At 41.4% G+C, this 17,291-nt stretch overlaps 1 protein-coding gene across 1 annotated transcript; it reads right to left on the bottom strand.

Moving 5' to 3' along the window:
- Nucleotides 1–452: 452 nt before the first annotated feature.
- On the bottom strand, nucleotides 453–16,736 carry sec24d (SEC24 homolog D, COPII coat complex component). The gene is made up of 23 exons (XM_079184472.1): nucleotides 16,665–16,736; nucleotides 15,557–15,759; nucleotides 15,071–15,173; nucleotides 14,601–14,734; nucleotides 14,061–14,387; nucleotides 13,697–13,818; nucleotides 13,417–13,528; nucleotides 12,920–13,047; nucleotides 11,101–11,239; nucleotides 10,814–10,929; nucleotides 9,754–9,878; nucleotides 8,219–8,410; nucleotides 7,859–7,952; nucleotides 7,025–7,141; nucleotides 6,709–6,879; nucleotides 6,024–6,120; nucleotides 5,775–5,920; nucleotides 5,544–5,682; nucleotides 4,797–4,915; nucleotides 4,515–4,694; nucleotides 4,175–4,366; nucleotides 3,471–3,560; nucleotides 453–2,913 (listed from the first exon to the last, which is right to left on the bottom strand). Exons 2-23 carry the CDS (start codon nucleotides 15,705–15,707, stop codon nucleotides 2,773–2,775), a joined length of 3,135 nt encoding a protein of 1,044 aa, XP_079040598.1. The 5' UTR covers nucleotides 15,708–15,759; nucleotides 16,665–16,736; the 3' UTR covers nucleotides 453–2,772.
- Nucleotides 16,737–17,291: the final 555 nt, after the last annotated feature.

Here is a 17,291-nt window from a genome sequence, read left to right as displayed (position 1 = left end):
CTTCCTTGATTTGTGTTTGTGTGCCTTACTGTTTGTACAAATGTTCCTTTTCTGTTTGACAAATCTTTATTTTGTCTCAGCGATATGATTATGAAACGCTACTGATAGAATGGATACTACCCACTTCTCAGCATATCTACACTATATCCCAGTGGATGTGGACATGTTTATTTCTACATTTCTTCTGTACATAATATCCAAAGTCCACTATCTCTGGCAAAAGTGAAAAAAATAAACTATACACCTGAAACTTTCAAATTTGTGTTAAATGACTAAAGTAATATTGTAAGCCTTTAACATGTATTGTTTACATATGGCTATCAAAACCAATCTAGTGTGCAAGAAGCAAATCTTTCTACTCCGTATCTTTGAGAGACTGACATCGATATATATATATCTTGTAATATCTCATTGTGCATGTTTTATAAACCAGAATCTGCTCACGATTATGGTAAGAAGTACTTTTATTGTCCAACATAAACAAATCATATTTGGGATCAAACCGCATAATATTCAGTCATGTGATGCCCCCTCATGGTGGCGAGTGGATAACACACACACTGGCACAAAAATACCTTTTGCCACCTGGACTGGATTAAGGTGACTGAAATAAGAAACAAAATGAGTATGATTGGCTGTGTGTGTATTGATTCTAGTGTCCTTGTACTCGTGTCTGGAGTCATTTTTGAGTAATTGTATGCTGCAGTAGATTTCTCACCAATCAGCAGACTGAGTGTGCACATTTTGATTAGTGCTACCTTAAATACAGACTGTAATTCTGGCTTGCATTGAATTATGTCAATTAAATTTTACATTGAATATATTTTCTTTGAAAGCAACATACAGGTCACCTGGTGGGTTTTCTGTGTTTTAATATTTTGACAAACATGTTCTTAAAGATAAATTCTTAATCTGCTGAATTTTCTGTACTGTACAAGCAAAAGAATTGTTCCGGGTTTGGAAAAAAATATACATGGCAGACCAAACCCATTACCGTCCATCGGTACTGATGCTGAGAAAAACAAAAAAACAACCGGCCATCTTTCCAGTTATATTGAAATCACTTCTTCCAACTTTAATAAGGTACCCAAATTACCTGAGATCAGTTTGCATACAAACTAAAACGATTGAAATCAGCCATAGACATCTCAGACATATACTTTCGTGTACGTTTTAACAACTATCAAATCAACTTAAGGCAGATAGCAATATTTTGAAAAAACACGTTGTGTATTTTCATGTACAAAAATACTTTTTGTGAGCCACACAAAGAATCGTACAACGTATATCAAATACATACATGAATTACACGGAGCAATCATCTCAATAAAAACAAGCAATGCAGTACGATGCTATTGCTGTACACAAGACTGAAATGTTAAATATCATGGAAAATTATGCAGATTATATTTATTAGTGTAAAAAGATTTGACTGAATTTGGGTTGAAGAGTGAGCAGACACACATCTGATGGTCCAATAGTAACTGGTGGTTGTATTGTCCTGTCAGATTTGTCATCTGGCAGCTTTTGTCATAATAATAATAATAATAATAATATGGCATTGTTGGAGCTTGCTGGAAAGTATTTCATAAAGTGAATCACTCCCAACATTATTTTTTTGTGGCAGTTTTAAGGAAAAGCTTTATATTTGGTCCCTAAACTGCTTTCTGCTGATGTCTCTTGCTCTCGGCATCATTAGAAGTCCATTCCCTTATGCATCCCTTTTTTAAATTCTGACTCGCGAAGTGTAGGAAAAAAGAAATAAAAGTGTAATTTTTCATCAGGACATGCAAGTTTGTCCTTGCTCTCTATGTAAACAGCTGTGATCATTTCACAGCAGAACACCAAAACAAAATGTTTTCTGCGTCACAGAGACCAAGTCTGCTATAAATGGTCAGAAAATCTAAATCTTTGTGTAGTTTGGGGGGTATGTGCGACGCGAATGCTTTGTATCACTCGTGGAGTCATTTTCAGTCCTGGCAGCTGCTACAATGTTTCTGCTAAATTATGAATAACCTGATACTGTCGATGCACTACCTGTGTGTACGCTTATTTGAGTCAATTTGCACTAGGACGGCAAAAGTGATGCATATGAATGTGGAAGCCGCTATAAGTCATTTAAATATGGTAACGTTTCTTGTTTAATTAAAAAAAAAAAAAAAAAAGATATTAAGATTTTAAAATGAGTTATTGAGACTCATGTATAACAAAGACTGGCAAGCTTTATTGAGTTCCAAAGTGAACATCTACAGTATTGCCCACAAATAACCTCTTGTCTGAGCCTGTAAATCTACAAAGTGAAATGTAAAACTCAATTGACTGCCCTGTGGAGATATGTGGTGTATTGCTTATGCCCATGGGCTTTATGCCAAAATGCATTACAGCCTCAGACACTGATCTCATTCCAGTCTCCGCAGTTCATCACACAAAGTGTCTGTGCGGGAAATGCTGGATGTGTTGTCCGTGTCTTACTGAGAAGTTCTTCAAGTGACAAGTGGCTATTTGAAGATCATACTGTGTGTACACTTAAGGGGGACAAAAGCATGTTGGAAAGGCAGCTGTGGACTCTCACGGTTAAATCTCAAAAGGCTCTCCCTGCTTCCTGTTTTCTTCCTCTGTCTTTGTGAAACACTTTAGAAAGTTTCTTTCTGTGGACCATCCTTACGGTGGAGCCAACTGAGACTGACCCTGTGAGGTTTGTGCATGGTCCGTGGCGTGTTCCTCCCAGGCCAGTTCGATAGGAGACGCTGAGGCCGAGCGTTGGGGTGGCAGTTAGGTGAGCAGCTGCCTGATTTCTCTGTGAACGTAGCAAAGGAAGTCCATGTAGGAAGCTCCCCCGTGCAGGCCTTTATCCTCCACCAGGAACTGACGGAACACCATCTCTGGTTTGTCTTTCTGCCTCACGATATGGAGCTGAGAGGAGAAAAAAAACAAGCAAATTGTGATCAGTTTCCAGTCCGACTACTTAGAATTTTTCAATACCAGCTGTGCTCCACGTGCACATTGACCTTTGTTCTCTCCTTGTATGTCATTTTGCTTCATTTGATGGATTGGGATAGCATGGTCCTCTATGGATTCAGAGTAATGATGTTCTAACTCCTCAATAACACTGGGCCTGCAGTGCTTGAGGACACTCAATAAAATGAACCAACAAGATTTCTATTAAATAATAGTTAACTTCTTGAAAAGAAACTGTTTTATCTTATGTAAAGTACACTAAACATTTTATCCAGTTCATTTCTACACAAATATAATGCACATTCTTGAGTTGTACTTTGATTAAGTGGTTTATATTGAAACATAAGGCTGTTGCAAATAACATTTCCTTACTAGCTCCACTAGAGGGAGGCAGAGATGAATAAATGCTGCATGGCAATTAGCTTAAATATATTGTAATTTTTTCTTAGTTTGACAAATGGCATGTTTTTGTTTTTAAACATGGGACCATGTTGCTGCTCAGGGTACCTTACCTTCATAGAATTCGGCCTCTCTTCAATCAGGCCATTGATGATGGATCGGACCTTGTTTGACAATGGGTTGTCCAGTTCTGGCAGCGCAAACTGAAAACAACATTACAAGGTTGGTTTAGTCTAAAATAAGGGTTAATAAGTCACCGGTACTAGTGCTACGTGTTGTCCTTGGAGGCATCGAAGAACATGATGTACTGATTTGAGAATGGTAAACAAACAGCCTTGATTTAATAAGTTGAGATCACTTAAAAACAATATTAAATGAAGTTGGTACTTTTTACTAGAAATAATAATACTGCCTACTATTTGCCATCCTTGATTCATTCTACTCTGCTTCCTTCTCTTAAGTACCAGTGCCAAATGTTTAAGTGTTTGAGCTCTACCATGACAATACGTGTTGTAATAATGTTGGCTCAGTTTAGCTCATTTTAGTTTAAACTTGCTGAGTTGACTTTATTTGGATCAAAATCATGGTCGGATGGAAGATTTACTATGAATTACATTTGAGTTGTGAAGTGTCTAACAAGTGGACTTGTACTTTCAAGTAATTTTGCCCAACCGAACATCCAGACATTCTCCCACAAGTTGTAATGTATACAGGCACCAAAAAGGTAAAATGTCTTATTTAATACATCTAAAAGTAAACTTTTTTTATTTGGTTCATGAATATGTTGAGGTGGAAATGCTAATAAATCCATTCTGACCATGTGTCCTTGCAGGTGGGCGAGGGAGGGCAGGTTGAAGATGCTCTGGATGAGATCTGGAGGGATCGCTTGGCCCAGCCACAAAAACATGGAGTGGCCGTTCTCCAGCAGGAACATGCCAGAGTCTGTCAGACGCTCCTCCGAGCAGCGCACTGGAGCAGGCGCAGTCTCGGTGCTAACGTCCATGTTGTGCTAAAAGCAACAACAAATGTATTGGATTAAAACAGTGTCTGATATTAGATATATACACGCTAAATGTACAAATGATTTGTCTCAACATTGTAATTGAGCGTCCCACAAAAGTTACTGTGCACTGCGTGTATGTAGGCTTTTCCTGTACCAGTGGGGTGAGGCGTGGGTAGAGCAGCAGCTGTGTGTCCTCCACCCCCATACCCATGATCAACAGCCTTTGATGGGCTCTGTCATCTGTTGAGAGCTCTGTGCTGCCGACCATGGGAGCAGTTTTCATCAGGCTGTTCATGTAGACCGGAAACACCTTCATGGAATCGGGCAGGATCAGCTATATATGGATACAGGCATAAAAACATGATTACTATCTGCGAGATGGATGTATGATGAAGTTTGTGGCCCAATTTCAATCCAGTTGCTGCCCTGCACTGACCTGGCCGGCAGCGGAGGGGCTGGCACAGTTCTTCCTGTAGCAGGCCAGCATGTGGGCCGTCTGGTTGACCAGGATCTCCCTCACAGTCTTCAGAGGCTGGTTCAATATGGCACGGCAAGCTGAGTGGGCATGAGAACAGGTAAGTTAAAAGACAGGAGAGGGGGGCGGAGAGGAACCAACGGGCAGCTTAGGATAAGTAGGAGTGAAACACAAAGGATGAAAGATGAGGAAAAAAAATCGAGCATGGGAAGAGAGAGCGCACAAGGGAGTTGAAAAGTAGCCGGACAAATGAAAGGAGGCAACTGAAGGTCAGTAATGCAGCTGTACTTAGGGCTCACTATGTGCGGATTACAAAAAGGCTCATTGTCATCTGTACTTTATCTGAAACATGTGGCCTTATTTCCATTACTCTTTCTTCTTTTACCCATAAGTCTGTGGGTATTAGTAGATTATCGAGTGATGCATGGGGTAAATCCAACAAAGGTACATCATACTGCAGTACATCAGCAGGCTACGTCTGCACGACATGACACCCTCAAAGAAAAGAAAGCCGACTGGAAGGAATGACTCCCTCATGAAATAGTTTACTGCTTACAAGTCATGGGAGGAAAAATACATCTTTCCTGCATTTGGCTATAAGTGTTAAAATGTGTGCTTTAAGTGCACACTTAAAAGATCAAATGAAGCTGTAAGTGTGGATGAGAGCGATAAGAATTTCAGTCCAGAGACTTCTACAAGGACAGTCACCTGATTTGGCAAAGAAGTTGATGAGTGAGTCGGTCTCGCAGCTCTTGTACAACTCCGACAACTGCAAGCTGCAGTTCAGACTGAGGTTGTGGACGCGGAGACGTCGCTGTCCATTGACGGTGGTGTACAGCAAGGCACACTGGGAAACAGAGTCCAAACATTAGTTATGACCAAACTGTGGGGATTTATCGGAGGAGGGGGGGGGTTTAAAAAAAAAAAAAAGACACCTACCTGCATTAGAGCCCCAGTCTCCTCACTGAGCGTGTCGTCATGCTTGAACTCTACGGTCAGTGCCTTATCACAATCCACAGCTGCCATCTCGATATCTGTGGTGTTGTTCATGTGGACGGCACCAAAGAACTCGGTGGCTCTGAAACCTGAGGGCAGACATGGTACACAGTAGTGTAGATTACTGAGAGGTGACTCTCGCTGATCCACTGGCACACACCAAATGCAAAGTCTTGGAAGACTATTCCTTACCTGTACTGGTACGAACACGCATGATGGCATCAAATCCGATGCTCTTCTGCACGTCTTTTCTGAGGTCTCTCAGGAAATGCTCGCCGTCAGTCTCCACCTGACAACGTCGAGTATATTTGAGTCAGCAGCATATCTTAGTAATGGTGGTAATCGTTTTAACCAGCAGATGGCAGTATTGTCACAAATTGGTCCCACGCCAATGACAATAAGCCTTGGACTCATTTTGTCGAATACACAGAGATGATTTACTGAAATGTCAGTGTGGGACAAAATAAACAACAAAGAGTGTTTCTACCACACTGAATTACTTTATTTATTTTTTTTAAATGGTAATAAAATGCTGTACTGTTTTGTGTTAAACGGCTACATTGTACTGTTATTATAAACCTATTTATTATAGATATTGTCAGTCTGTGTTAAATTACATTATACTGCCTTTTGTATGTGGTGTGTTTGTACAGTTTGAGGGAGTGCTTTCCCACGCTTGTTGCACCATTCCTATGGGACAGGTCAATAATACACTGTGGGTACTGCACCAAATATGAGGCTTTATATGACTTGCTCGTGTAATGATGAGAAATAATTTTAGTTTTGCATCACTGTCCATATCCTTTATGTGGCTTGCTTGCAGCATCTTTGCATGTGTTTTCAGTGGCCTGAACATACAGTAAACGGGTGTGCTTGCCTGGAAGTTGTTGTACTTGTAGACGGAGCCTCCGGTGTGCGAGGACACATCTGCCATGGTTGCAATGTCCATGTACTGGCTTGGAAAGAGGAAGAGATCCACACAGCAGCCCTGTGCCACACACTCCTTCGACAGCTGCTCATACACTCCTTTCTGAGGCTGGAACAGGGTCTAAGAAAAAAAACAGAATTTATTTTTGGACTCATGCAGGTCTATGCTTACTGCGATTAAGTCCGACTCTTTTACTCAATCTTAAACTGCCAGCAGTCTGTATTTGGTGTTTAGAATAAGTTGTGAAATATAAAAAGCGACTCACTTTCTCTTTGTCAGTGTTGACCAGCTTTTTGTCATCCCTGTTCTTCAGTTTGCCAGGAGCCTCAGCAGTGGGCATGGAGGACTGGAAGATGAAGAGCTTTCCGCTACATTCTGCTGCCTGGAGGGGAGAGAATAATGAATAAGATCTCCAAAAGAATATCACAAGAAGGTGTGTAGTGTGTTCCTTGATGGCGTGGTGTTTATAGCTTTACAATGACACCACACATTCACAAGGTGAAAGAATCCACTTCTGCAGAGGATTAGATTCTCCTAATAATACAATTTTATTTTTAAGAGAGATTGCAAAATAAACTGACGACGAAAAGATAAAGACGTAAGCAATACCCAAACTCTTTGCGTTTTGCTGTTGTGTATTGCCACAACTGCTTCCAATTAAAAGCTGTGTGTGAACTTTTCCTTTGCTGTGCGCCAAAACACTGACCTCATATTACTGGGAACGTTTTTTGGACTTGAAAGTAAACACAAACATATCGGGAATAAAAAAACAAAACTTAGAGTTGGGTAAGCACTACCTCTGAAATATTTTTGCGGTGCAATTATTCTTTAGATTTAAACTGGTTGATTTTTATAGAAAAACACACTTCTGTGTTTTGGCTGCACTACATGTTATTGGAATCCATCAGCGTGTTAGATGACACTGCTGCTAATCAAATGTGGCTTTTGTTAAATAGGAAGCTAATGACGTATGATCTTTCCCTTCCCAAGCCCGATAGTCTACATGCAAAGCTATAACAGCCAGGCATGACTCGGGGGGAGGCTGCAGTAGGCCCCTGGCCTCCCGCTTCATGTTGACAGGTGTCACACTGCGGCTAACCTTGAATGCCTCCACGCTGGCCTGGATGACGGGAACAAAGACCGTTTCACTCTCGTTGGTGTCTGCAAACATATCGGGGATTTGGTCCAGGAGGCTGGAGAGGAGAGGGACAGGATTAGGGTTCGGTCATAATTGACATGTCACATTGTTATCACTGCCTTGTTGAATGCCTTCACATGACAACGTCTGGTTGAAATGCATCCAAGTAAAACACTCAACATTTGTTTCTGTATTTTGTCTTTCTCATGCATTGTTTTTTTTACTTCAAAAAGATTGTTCTGGAAATCCATGACCAAATCCTAAATCTCTCTCCCCCTACTGCACGGGGCTTCCACCAGTGAATGACGCGTTGTATCTTACTTGTAGATGACGGCCCTCGAGTCCTGATAGTTGACGAGGAAGCCATCGAGCAGCGGGACAAACATCTCCGCTGTGTCTGAAACCACCATCATCTGGGGCTGGGCCAAAGCACTCTTCACGTTGTAGAAGTGGAGGACCTTGTTGTAGGTGACAAAGCCAACATTAATGGCGGAGCTCTCCGTACCTTCCTCACTGTGAGAGAGAGAGAGAGAGAGAGAACAGGCCTCGGTAAATTCCTGGATGTGTCTAGTAAGTCAGTTGAAATGGTATTAACAATGGCTGCATGTGTGCAGCTGTCGCATTTACAATAATCCACTGCCATCCTGCAGTCATTGCTGCGATCTTACTTTATTTCTACGACCACCGTAATGCCCCTGTTCTATAAAACATACAAGTGGTTACTTAATAACATGAGGAAATGTAAAAGAAACACAAAAATCTAGTTTATCTTTGGGATGGTCATCCCTCTCGAGCACTATTTGACAAGGAAAAGCGCCATTTCTCAACCATGTGAAATTGCCAAGTACAACCGTGTGAAATAACATTCAATATGGACTTGTTTGTTAATGTTTAACGTACTAAGTGGTGATTCAAAGAGAGAGGAAGGAAATTGCTGCTACAGGTTTATAAAATCCAAGTAAATGTTGGTTGGTGAAGAAAACACCAACAATCAAATGACTTCTTTTAATAAGAAGGTAATACTTTTGTTTTGCATGTCTGTATTTTCCAAATAAATTCCTCAGAGGTTTTCTGGAAAGCACTATGTTACATGTTGGCACTACTTATAGGGAACATGTACTCTTCTTTGAAAGAGCTGCATAATTGAAAATAAAGTTCATATTAATTTATTACTGCAAACTTGAAACCCGCTGACATTTATCGGAACATCCTGAATTGGGATGTGGTAGCTATCTTAAACCAAAACCATATATCAAAGCCTTTCACCATCACAGTCATGTAAAAGCATTCTTTAAAGACACTGCCAACTGCACTTTGGAATTCCCTCTTCTTAAATCACGCAGACACACTGAGGAACATGTAATGTGGCTTGAAACAGTTGCTGCAATCTGTCATCTATGAGCCCACAGCTCCTCTATGAGCATAGGTTACAGGTGCTGTTGGAAAGAGTTTATTTCTCATACCACCAGACAGTGATTAAAAACTACCAGTGATGATGATAAACTAAAGTCTATGGTATGTCTACATCTGCATTTACTTAAACCGGGCTCCAGCTTATCTTCAGTGAATTAAACACATTTGGCAAAGCTGAAAACGCAGCTGAAGAGGGGGCTTATCTGGAGTACCCTTCTATTTAGTATTTTAGGGATGATGTCATGGCAGCAGACACATGTGAATGTATTGCTTTTGGCACTAATGAAGCAGAGAAAAGAAAAATTATTTTAGGAGTAACCAGGTGAAGTGCATCATCCTATCCTCAGTATAGAAGCACCTAATGTAGCAGATGATACATACTGCATTCCTACCTGTACTGTGTGACCATGTTTGCGAGTGTTTTCCTGATGTATTGCATGTACCTGGGCAGATTCTCCAGTAGAGTCTTCAGCTCGTCACATATCAGCTTGACCAGTCCACTTTTGACGTTGTTATAGGACACGTCGATCATAAAGACGTAGGCAGGAGGATTCGGAGGCTTGTTGTTCTGTGTGAGAGGAAGGCAGCAGGTGAAATGAATTGGCTGCAATTTTGAAATCCTCTCAAGCTAACATGGCATGATAGGCATGCAGCACAAAATTACCTGATTAGGAGAGTAAATGAAGAAAAATGTTCTTAAGCTCCTGAATAAACTAAAAAAAGATTCCTCTTTTCAGTCCGGTATCTTCTGATTTAAGGTCTTAATCATAATATATCAACAGAGGCCCTGAACCTGGGGCCTGCCCATCAGCCTTCCACCTCCCGTTTCTGTTATTAGTTCTCAAATATTAGAGATTTAGTTTCCGTTGGTGCTTGCTTATAACTTTGGAGTAACGGTGAGGAGACCAAGACAGTTATAAACTCCTGAATGGAAGGTAATGACGTGTGTGTGTGTGTGTGTGAGGGGGATCGTCGGTAAGACATTGTTATGTTTCCACAGTAACGACCTGTGACAAGACGATCACCTTGCAGGCGTTTGTTTCAGAGCTGCCCCGCAGAGGCTGTTTATAAGTCTTAATAAACAGAGCAAAAGTAGGTCAGTGAAGTGACTCGGCCTTGCCAGCTTACTCTGTTGTTCTCAACAGCCACAGCCTCCATGGGGATGGGAACTTGATTGGCATTGCCGTCTTTCAATTGTTTGCGAAACAACTTGAGTTGCACACTGTCATGTCATACGTTTTGATAAGCAGCTCATGATGAATAATGTAGAGTGCCAAAGGGTCCCTCAGAAACATCAATAATGCAATTCTGTGGATACAGGTGTTGTATCGTAGGAAACTTATGAGAGAACCTTTCAAGTGACAGTTTTTAGTTTAGTGTCAAATCTATGCATTAAGTCTGCTTGACACCAGCATACAATCCATCAATTCAAGGGCTTGCCTCTCACTCTGCACGGTGTGCATTGGACAGTAGTTGATAGATCTTTAGTAGTGTTTCCTGTACCTTGCAGTAGTCCAGGGTGGCTACAAACTCGTACGATCCCAGGGACAGCTCAGGCCTCTCATAGAAGTCCACTCTCCGGCCCATGTGGTCCAGATGTTGGAAATAGAAAACTGGCACTAAGGTAACACAAAGAAATATGATTGAATATAGACCTATGAACAGTATATTCATAGTTTAACATTCACCCGTTTTCCTTTTCTTTCAAATACATGAAATAACTTTCCTTTTTGAAGTTAACGTGATGGATCTGTTTCTGGCTGCTTAACATTTTCTGCATTGTACTCTACCTTCATTGACACAGTTGCAGAAACCACACTGGTAGCGACGCCCCCCATCAATAAACTGCATGTAGGGACACATGTAGGCCTTGCATCGATTGCAGCGGATTGGGCCTGTCTCGCCATGGTTCACAACATATAGAGGAGTCTATACAGGGACACACACACACACAAATACATTATGGTCAACAGCTAACCCTTGCATTCAAAATCTTTGCCTTAAAAGGACGATGACACAGCTGGAGTATAAGGACTTTGGTTTATTCCTTTTTTGTAGCATGATTCCCTGAAATCTTTCCCATGTTTAATGCAGAATTTACTGTATTTAGACCATGCTGTACAGTACACCAATGTAAATTCTGATCTGTCTGAAGTTTCTGTAATTCCATGGCAGCCCAACGATACACATTGCACTTTCATAGACAGAACATTTGTCTGACACGTAATGTAAAGGCTTCGCATGAAGCTGTTTAATAGACATACCACAGCACTGTTACCGTGTATCATATGCAGCCTGCAGATGGAAACTGTCTCATCGTTATTTATTTAAGACTCCCGGCAGGCTAAATTAAAAGTTTGCTTCAAAATGAACTTGACTACCATAAAACACATACAAACAAGGGAGCAAGTAGGTGTATTATTAGACTGCATACTTCAAGGTGGAGAGCAGAAGTGTTTACATTATCTTAGAGCTGTTTAGTGCCGGGAACAAAACCTGTGGAGGACAGAACAATGCTTACAGCTTCCAAGTACAACAACATGCCCTTTTGAGTAATGTACAAACTCAAGAGCATTGATTAAGGTTTACTATTTTAATGTAATTGAAGTGTGAATACGCTCCATGTTGTACTAGATGTAAAACAATCCCGAGTGCAAAATACTCAGATTGTTTTACATCTTGTCCCTGCAGATCTGACATTGGCTAATTAGCCTAAAGCCAGATGAGAGAAAGCTAACATTGCCTAAAAAGGCCAACGGATGGCTGGGACAAGGCCAGTGGAGGGGGAAAATATCTTCGGCAGGATTGTTGGACCACATTTGATCCAAAAAGAGGTCATTCACAGGACAACTCAACTGGTGTAGTACACAGAGACATCCTATCAAAGGAGAAGACAATTCAGTGGTTGCATACTCAAAAGTAGCTTTTATTTGTTTTAAATCTTTTAAAAACAAATAGATGTCCTAAATTCTCTATCCTACAAGTAGATACCACAGAAGGAATTCGTAAATTAAAACCATGTATCTCAATTAGGGCTTAACTTGCTAAGAATTGCTGTAACAGCTAGATTTAACAGATCTAAAAACCTCCACCAGAAATGCAATAATCATGTGTTCCTTCTACAGAAAAACACAGTCTCCCACAAGTGTTCCTGTAAGTGTCATTAGTTATTCTTGAAATGACAGTATACAGCGTTTAGAAAACACATTGCACTCTGGGGATAGAATTGCTTTGGTGTGGGATGAATTGTGTTGCATGCAATGTTCCCTATTTATAGAATTTAGGCCCACCAAAGAAGATTATTTTGTATTGTAGGAGTTTATAGCCTACTCAAGTGATGGATGCTTCCCAACACAAGGCCGACTACTAAATTCTCAATCTGTGTGTGTGAGACACTGGTGTCTATTAGCATGTATCATTCCCTGCAAGAGTTGGACTCACAGCCCACCAGAAAACAAGCTTTTTCACAGCAACGCCACAACAAATGGATTCATTCTTCCTCTCTTTTTTTTGTTTGTTTATCTTAGCAGGTGATTATGTATTCGTGTTATTTGGAGTGTTCTTTTTAGATGGAGCAACTGGCTTTGTTATAGATGAACCATGACTTACCTCGTTCTTTGGCAAATTGGCAAAGGGTTTTATGATGGTGGCCAGGGGCACTTGGCACTGTTTGGCCAGATCGGCAGTGCAGGGTAGGGAGTAGGTGGTGCAGCGCATGAACCTGGGACTGGCATTGCCTGGGATTAGCAAACAGAAGGCTCAATGACGGCAATATTATGACAGAGCACATTTCTGTTACCATTGGTAGAAGTGTGGACTGTAAGTCTCCATGTTTAATTCACGATTACCAGAAAGAGTCAATGTCTCAAAGAAATGTCTACATTTTATGCAAAAGCCTTTGAATTATTAAGTACGTACCAAAAATGACAGACAGGTTACTGAACTTGATGTGCACAACAAGAAGTATACATGCTGTATACATATGTAGAAAGTTCTAAAAAACAGTTTTAATGTGTATAATTGGATGCTCACCTACATTTGCTACAAATTAGCATCTACTACAAACAGTGTGTGATTGGAGAGGTTTAAATGTCATGAGGAGTTACCTTGGTCCTGTACTGTGAAGTCGGTGGTGACCAGAGGCGGAACCTGTCCTCTGATGTTTGTGCTGTAGACCTGTCCCCCTCGTTTTACTTGGTCATCCTCGATGACTTGAGTCTAAAGCAGACAAGTTATGCATTACAGCACAATCAAAAAGAGAACACGCACAAGCCTTTGCCAAACTGCTTTTGAGGAATTAATAAGCTGACAGAAAGCCAAGACAGAAATGTGGTATGTTGGTTAAGTGATGGTATGCGGTCTCAGGAGGATTAGCCGTCTACTCACTATGCTGGGGATAGAGTCAGGGTCCAGTTTCTTTTGAGGTGGTCCAGCCAGTCCGCCTGGTGCGCCAGGGAAGGCCCCTGGCATGCCTGGCTGGGGCCCAGCCATGAGTCCCCCAAACTGACCTATACGTTAAAATAGGATATATTGGCTATTAAATAATATGTATTGGGTACATTGTAGAATTGTGTGCAGCAGAGCTCTGTTTTGTTGACTAAATGTAGGCTGTAGAAAAAGTTCTATTCTGACTGGCCAGTAAGTAACTAACACAATCTTACGTAAAAAGAAAAGGTAATATCCCTTGAAAAATTCTTCTCTTTTTACTGGTGTGATCTATTTTTGTTTTGCTTCACAGTGTCACGGTTACCTGCTTGCTGTGGGTATCCTGGTGGACCAGCAGGGCCAAGACCAGGCTGCTGGAAACCTCCGGGGCCAGGAGGAGGTCTACCCATGCCTGCCATTGGAGGGCCTGCCATTGGAGGGCCTGCCATCTGTTGACCTGCCATCTGTGGACCTGCCATCTGTGGGCCTGCCATCGGCGGACCTGCCATCGGCATGCTTGCTAGGGGTGACTGTGGTGGAGACATCTGGGGGGACATGTGGGGTGACTGCGGGCCTGGAGGCATCTGTGGCTGGCCCATTGCTGGAGGAAGGGAAGTTTGGAGAGGTGGTGGGCTCTGCATGGGACCTGGGGCTACACAATCATGAAGTGAAGTTAAGAAATCTGGTGAGGTCATTCTTGCTGTCATTTTTCTAATCCATTGTCTCATTCTGTCTACTGAAATACTATAATCAATAATTAGATTTTTAAAAAAGAGTTATTTGGGCTCTATTTTTGTTTTTCTCTGTATGCCACACGATGCTGTATGATCTGCAACAAGTATAAATCAGTAAATAGCAAACTTACCATAGTTGCCCAAGTTCATGGAACTCATCTGATTGGTGAGCTGCTGTGCTGGAGGCGGGGCCATAGAAGCCATGCTGTTGTATGGGGACTGTAGAGGTTGTCCATAAGCAGGAGCAGCTGGTGGAGCAGGGTATCTGAGGAATATAAGAACCCTCAATATAAAGCAGGTACAGTGTGGTCTAACTATGTGCTTAATACTTAAACCTGTTTTTAACATGCAGCATATCATTTTGATAACATTATCCAATTAGGTCCGTTGTTTCTAATCCTTGCGGATTTAAAATAAAAACATTTTACTTGGACAATTATACAGTTTAACAATGAATAGATATGAACAAAAATGGTGGCCTCTTATGGTTCATCAACTGCAGACATCTTTCTTCGTCTATTTCAACTGCAATACATGCACATTCATACTCTCCTTGTGTTGATTTCAGAGAGAAAATTAGCTGTCCAGTGAAAATGTTTACCTTTGTGGATGTGCGCCATTCTGCTGGACATTTGGATTGTACTGATTGGACACTGGAGGTGGAGGCATACCGGCAGCAGAGGAAACCGGTGATTTCATCATACCTGTGGTGAGTAACGGACACCGTGTGTTCAGAATATGTGCATAGTCTTTACAGAATCAAGTATATTCCGGCGAAATACAGCTTGCCAAACAATCTGAACACTACTTCCTTTGTTTCTAGACTTTTTAAACTGTCAATATGTAAGTGAGAACAGGGTTTGCAGTGGCAACGTTGTTGCCAAGAAAGCATGACGGCTTCTTTGACGTCGTCTTGACCTTCCATTCTAAAAGGATGTCAGTAGTTCGACTGAGATTTTAGGAACTTGTTTGGACTTCAATCACAAGTTGGGTACAATTAAAAAATGATTGAACTGATCATGCTCGGTCACAAGATTAAGCTTGTTGAATGAAAGCCTAACAACCATGTTATTTCAAAGTCTTTTACCTGTTGGTGGAGCGGCGAATGCCTGAGGCGGTCCCCCATAGTGCCCATAGAGGGGCTGTGCAGGACCAGCTCCAAATCCACCTTGGTAGCCCCCCATCCCTGGCTGGGCCTGGGAGTACGGGGGTGCAGCAACATAACCCTGTTGACTCATTTTGATGGGATTTCACTGCCTTTTCATGCCAGGATGAATGAGTTTTGACAACCTGTGAAGTTGAAAGAGTGACATTTGAAAGTTAAGCATTTGTATTTAGGTAGTCTGTAATGTACAAGGCCACACACACACACACACCAACAACTGATAATTGACCTCATTCAACCACCGACACTCATGTAACATGGACCTTTGACATTGGTTACTGAGAGATAAGGCAGGCATATCCTTGCCAATATTATCTTCAAGTGACGACATTAGTCCGTTTTTATGTTCTCTCACAATTGCACAATTCCGGAAATATGAATACCCGTACGGGCCTGTAATTAAGGCCGTTTAAAAACACTTTTTAAGTTCTTAAAGCAATGGGCCTGCCCCCGTGGACTTCTTCAGGGTGACAAACCTTTTAAAACAAGTTGAACTTCGGCACAGCTGGTGTCAACAAAAATATCAGCTGCGTAACGACAACTCCGTGAAAGCCCTTTACTACTACATAATAAACCAATTAAACTCAAATTCATGCACAAAGAGCAATAAACAACCGTGGTAAATTGTTCACATCGATACCTAATCGTGTCTGCCACTTCCTGAGAATTGCCACGTCAAAGACCGTTATGATAGCTCAAGATTTGAGCATCCCTGCCTTCTTTCATTCCACACCCGGATGAACGGACACGCATGTTATCCTCCGTGTTAACGTTAGTACCGTCTGACTTATAGCTTAACACCGTGTGGAAAGAGCACAGTAACGTGACAGGAACAGCAGCGCATCAGCCAAGTGTTGATTAACGTTATGTTGATAGAAAACATCTTGCTAGCTACGCGGAAATTACCACAAACTTTTGCTTTGCACAGAATTTATTTCAACCATAAATGCCTTCAAATTAACAAACACGGGAGACAGAATTACACATTTGTATTGGCTACATGTGTATACATTGTCGTATTAGTATTTACCTGGATATTGGGCAGAGTCCTCTTCACCGCCTATTGCCCTCAGTGGATACAGAGTGCCACGTCAAACTCCACCAAAGCACCGGTCGCTACGTTGTTAACGCGACGGATAAAGCACCAAGGAGGAAAAGACTCACGGTTTCCGGTTATACATTTCAAAATAAAATCATTAACGACAAATAATAGTTCTTATACGATATGGATGACCCAAACACACTACTGGTTTTTAAATATACCTTTTATACAGCGTACTGCCACGCATCATACATTCTGTTTACCCATATATTTGTTTTCAAACGTCACATAGTGTTTTTATGTTGAAGAGTAAACAGTTGAACTTCTGGCTGTGGTCGATGTGTTTTTAGCTAACTTTGAGAGGGCCGTGAGCTGTCGTGTCTGGCGCTGTGCGCATGCGTGAAAGAGAGGGAACCCATACACGTCAGCACAGTTTATGGATGTGATGTGGAACTGTGAGGTTCATATGCTGTAATATCCTTCATCATTATCTGAACACTGAGCACAGCAGCTTTCACTCTGATATGATGAAAAATACACTTTAGCGTGACTAGATTTAAGTTAACATATGGATGATATCAGAAGGAAATGTTTTCCTTGGGGTTGACACAACTG

Source organism: Pholis gunnellus (genome assembly GCF_910591455.1).
Source record: "Pholis gunnellus genome assembly, chromosome: 23".
In the NCBI taxonomy this organism is placed as follows: domain Eukaryota; kingdom Metazoa; phylum Chordata; class Actinopteri; order Perciformes; family Pholidae; genus Pholis; species Pholis gunnellus.
The sequence above is the reverse complement of the archived record's forward strand: the minus strand, read 5'-3'. Positions and strand labels throughout refer to the sequence as shown.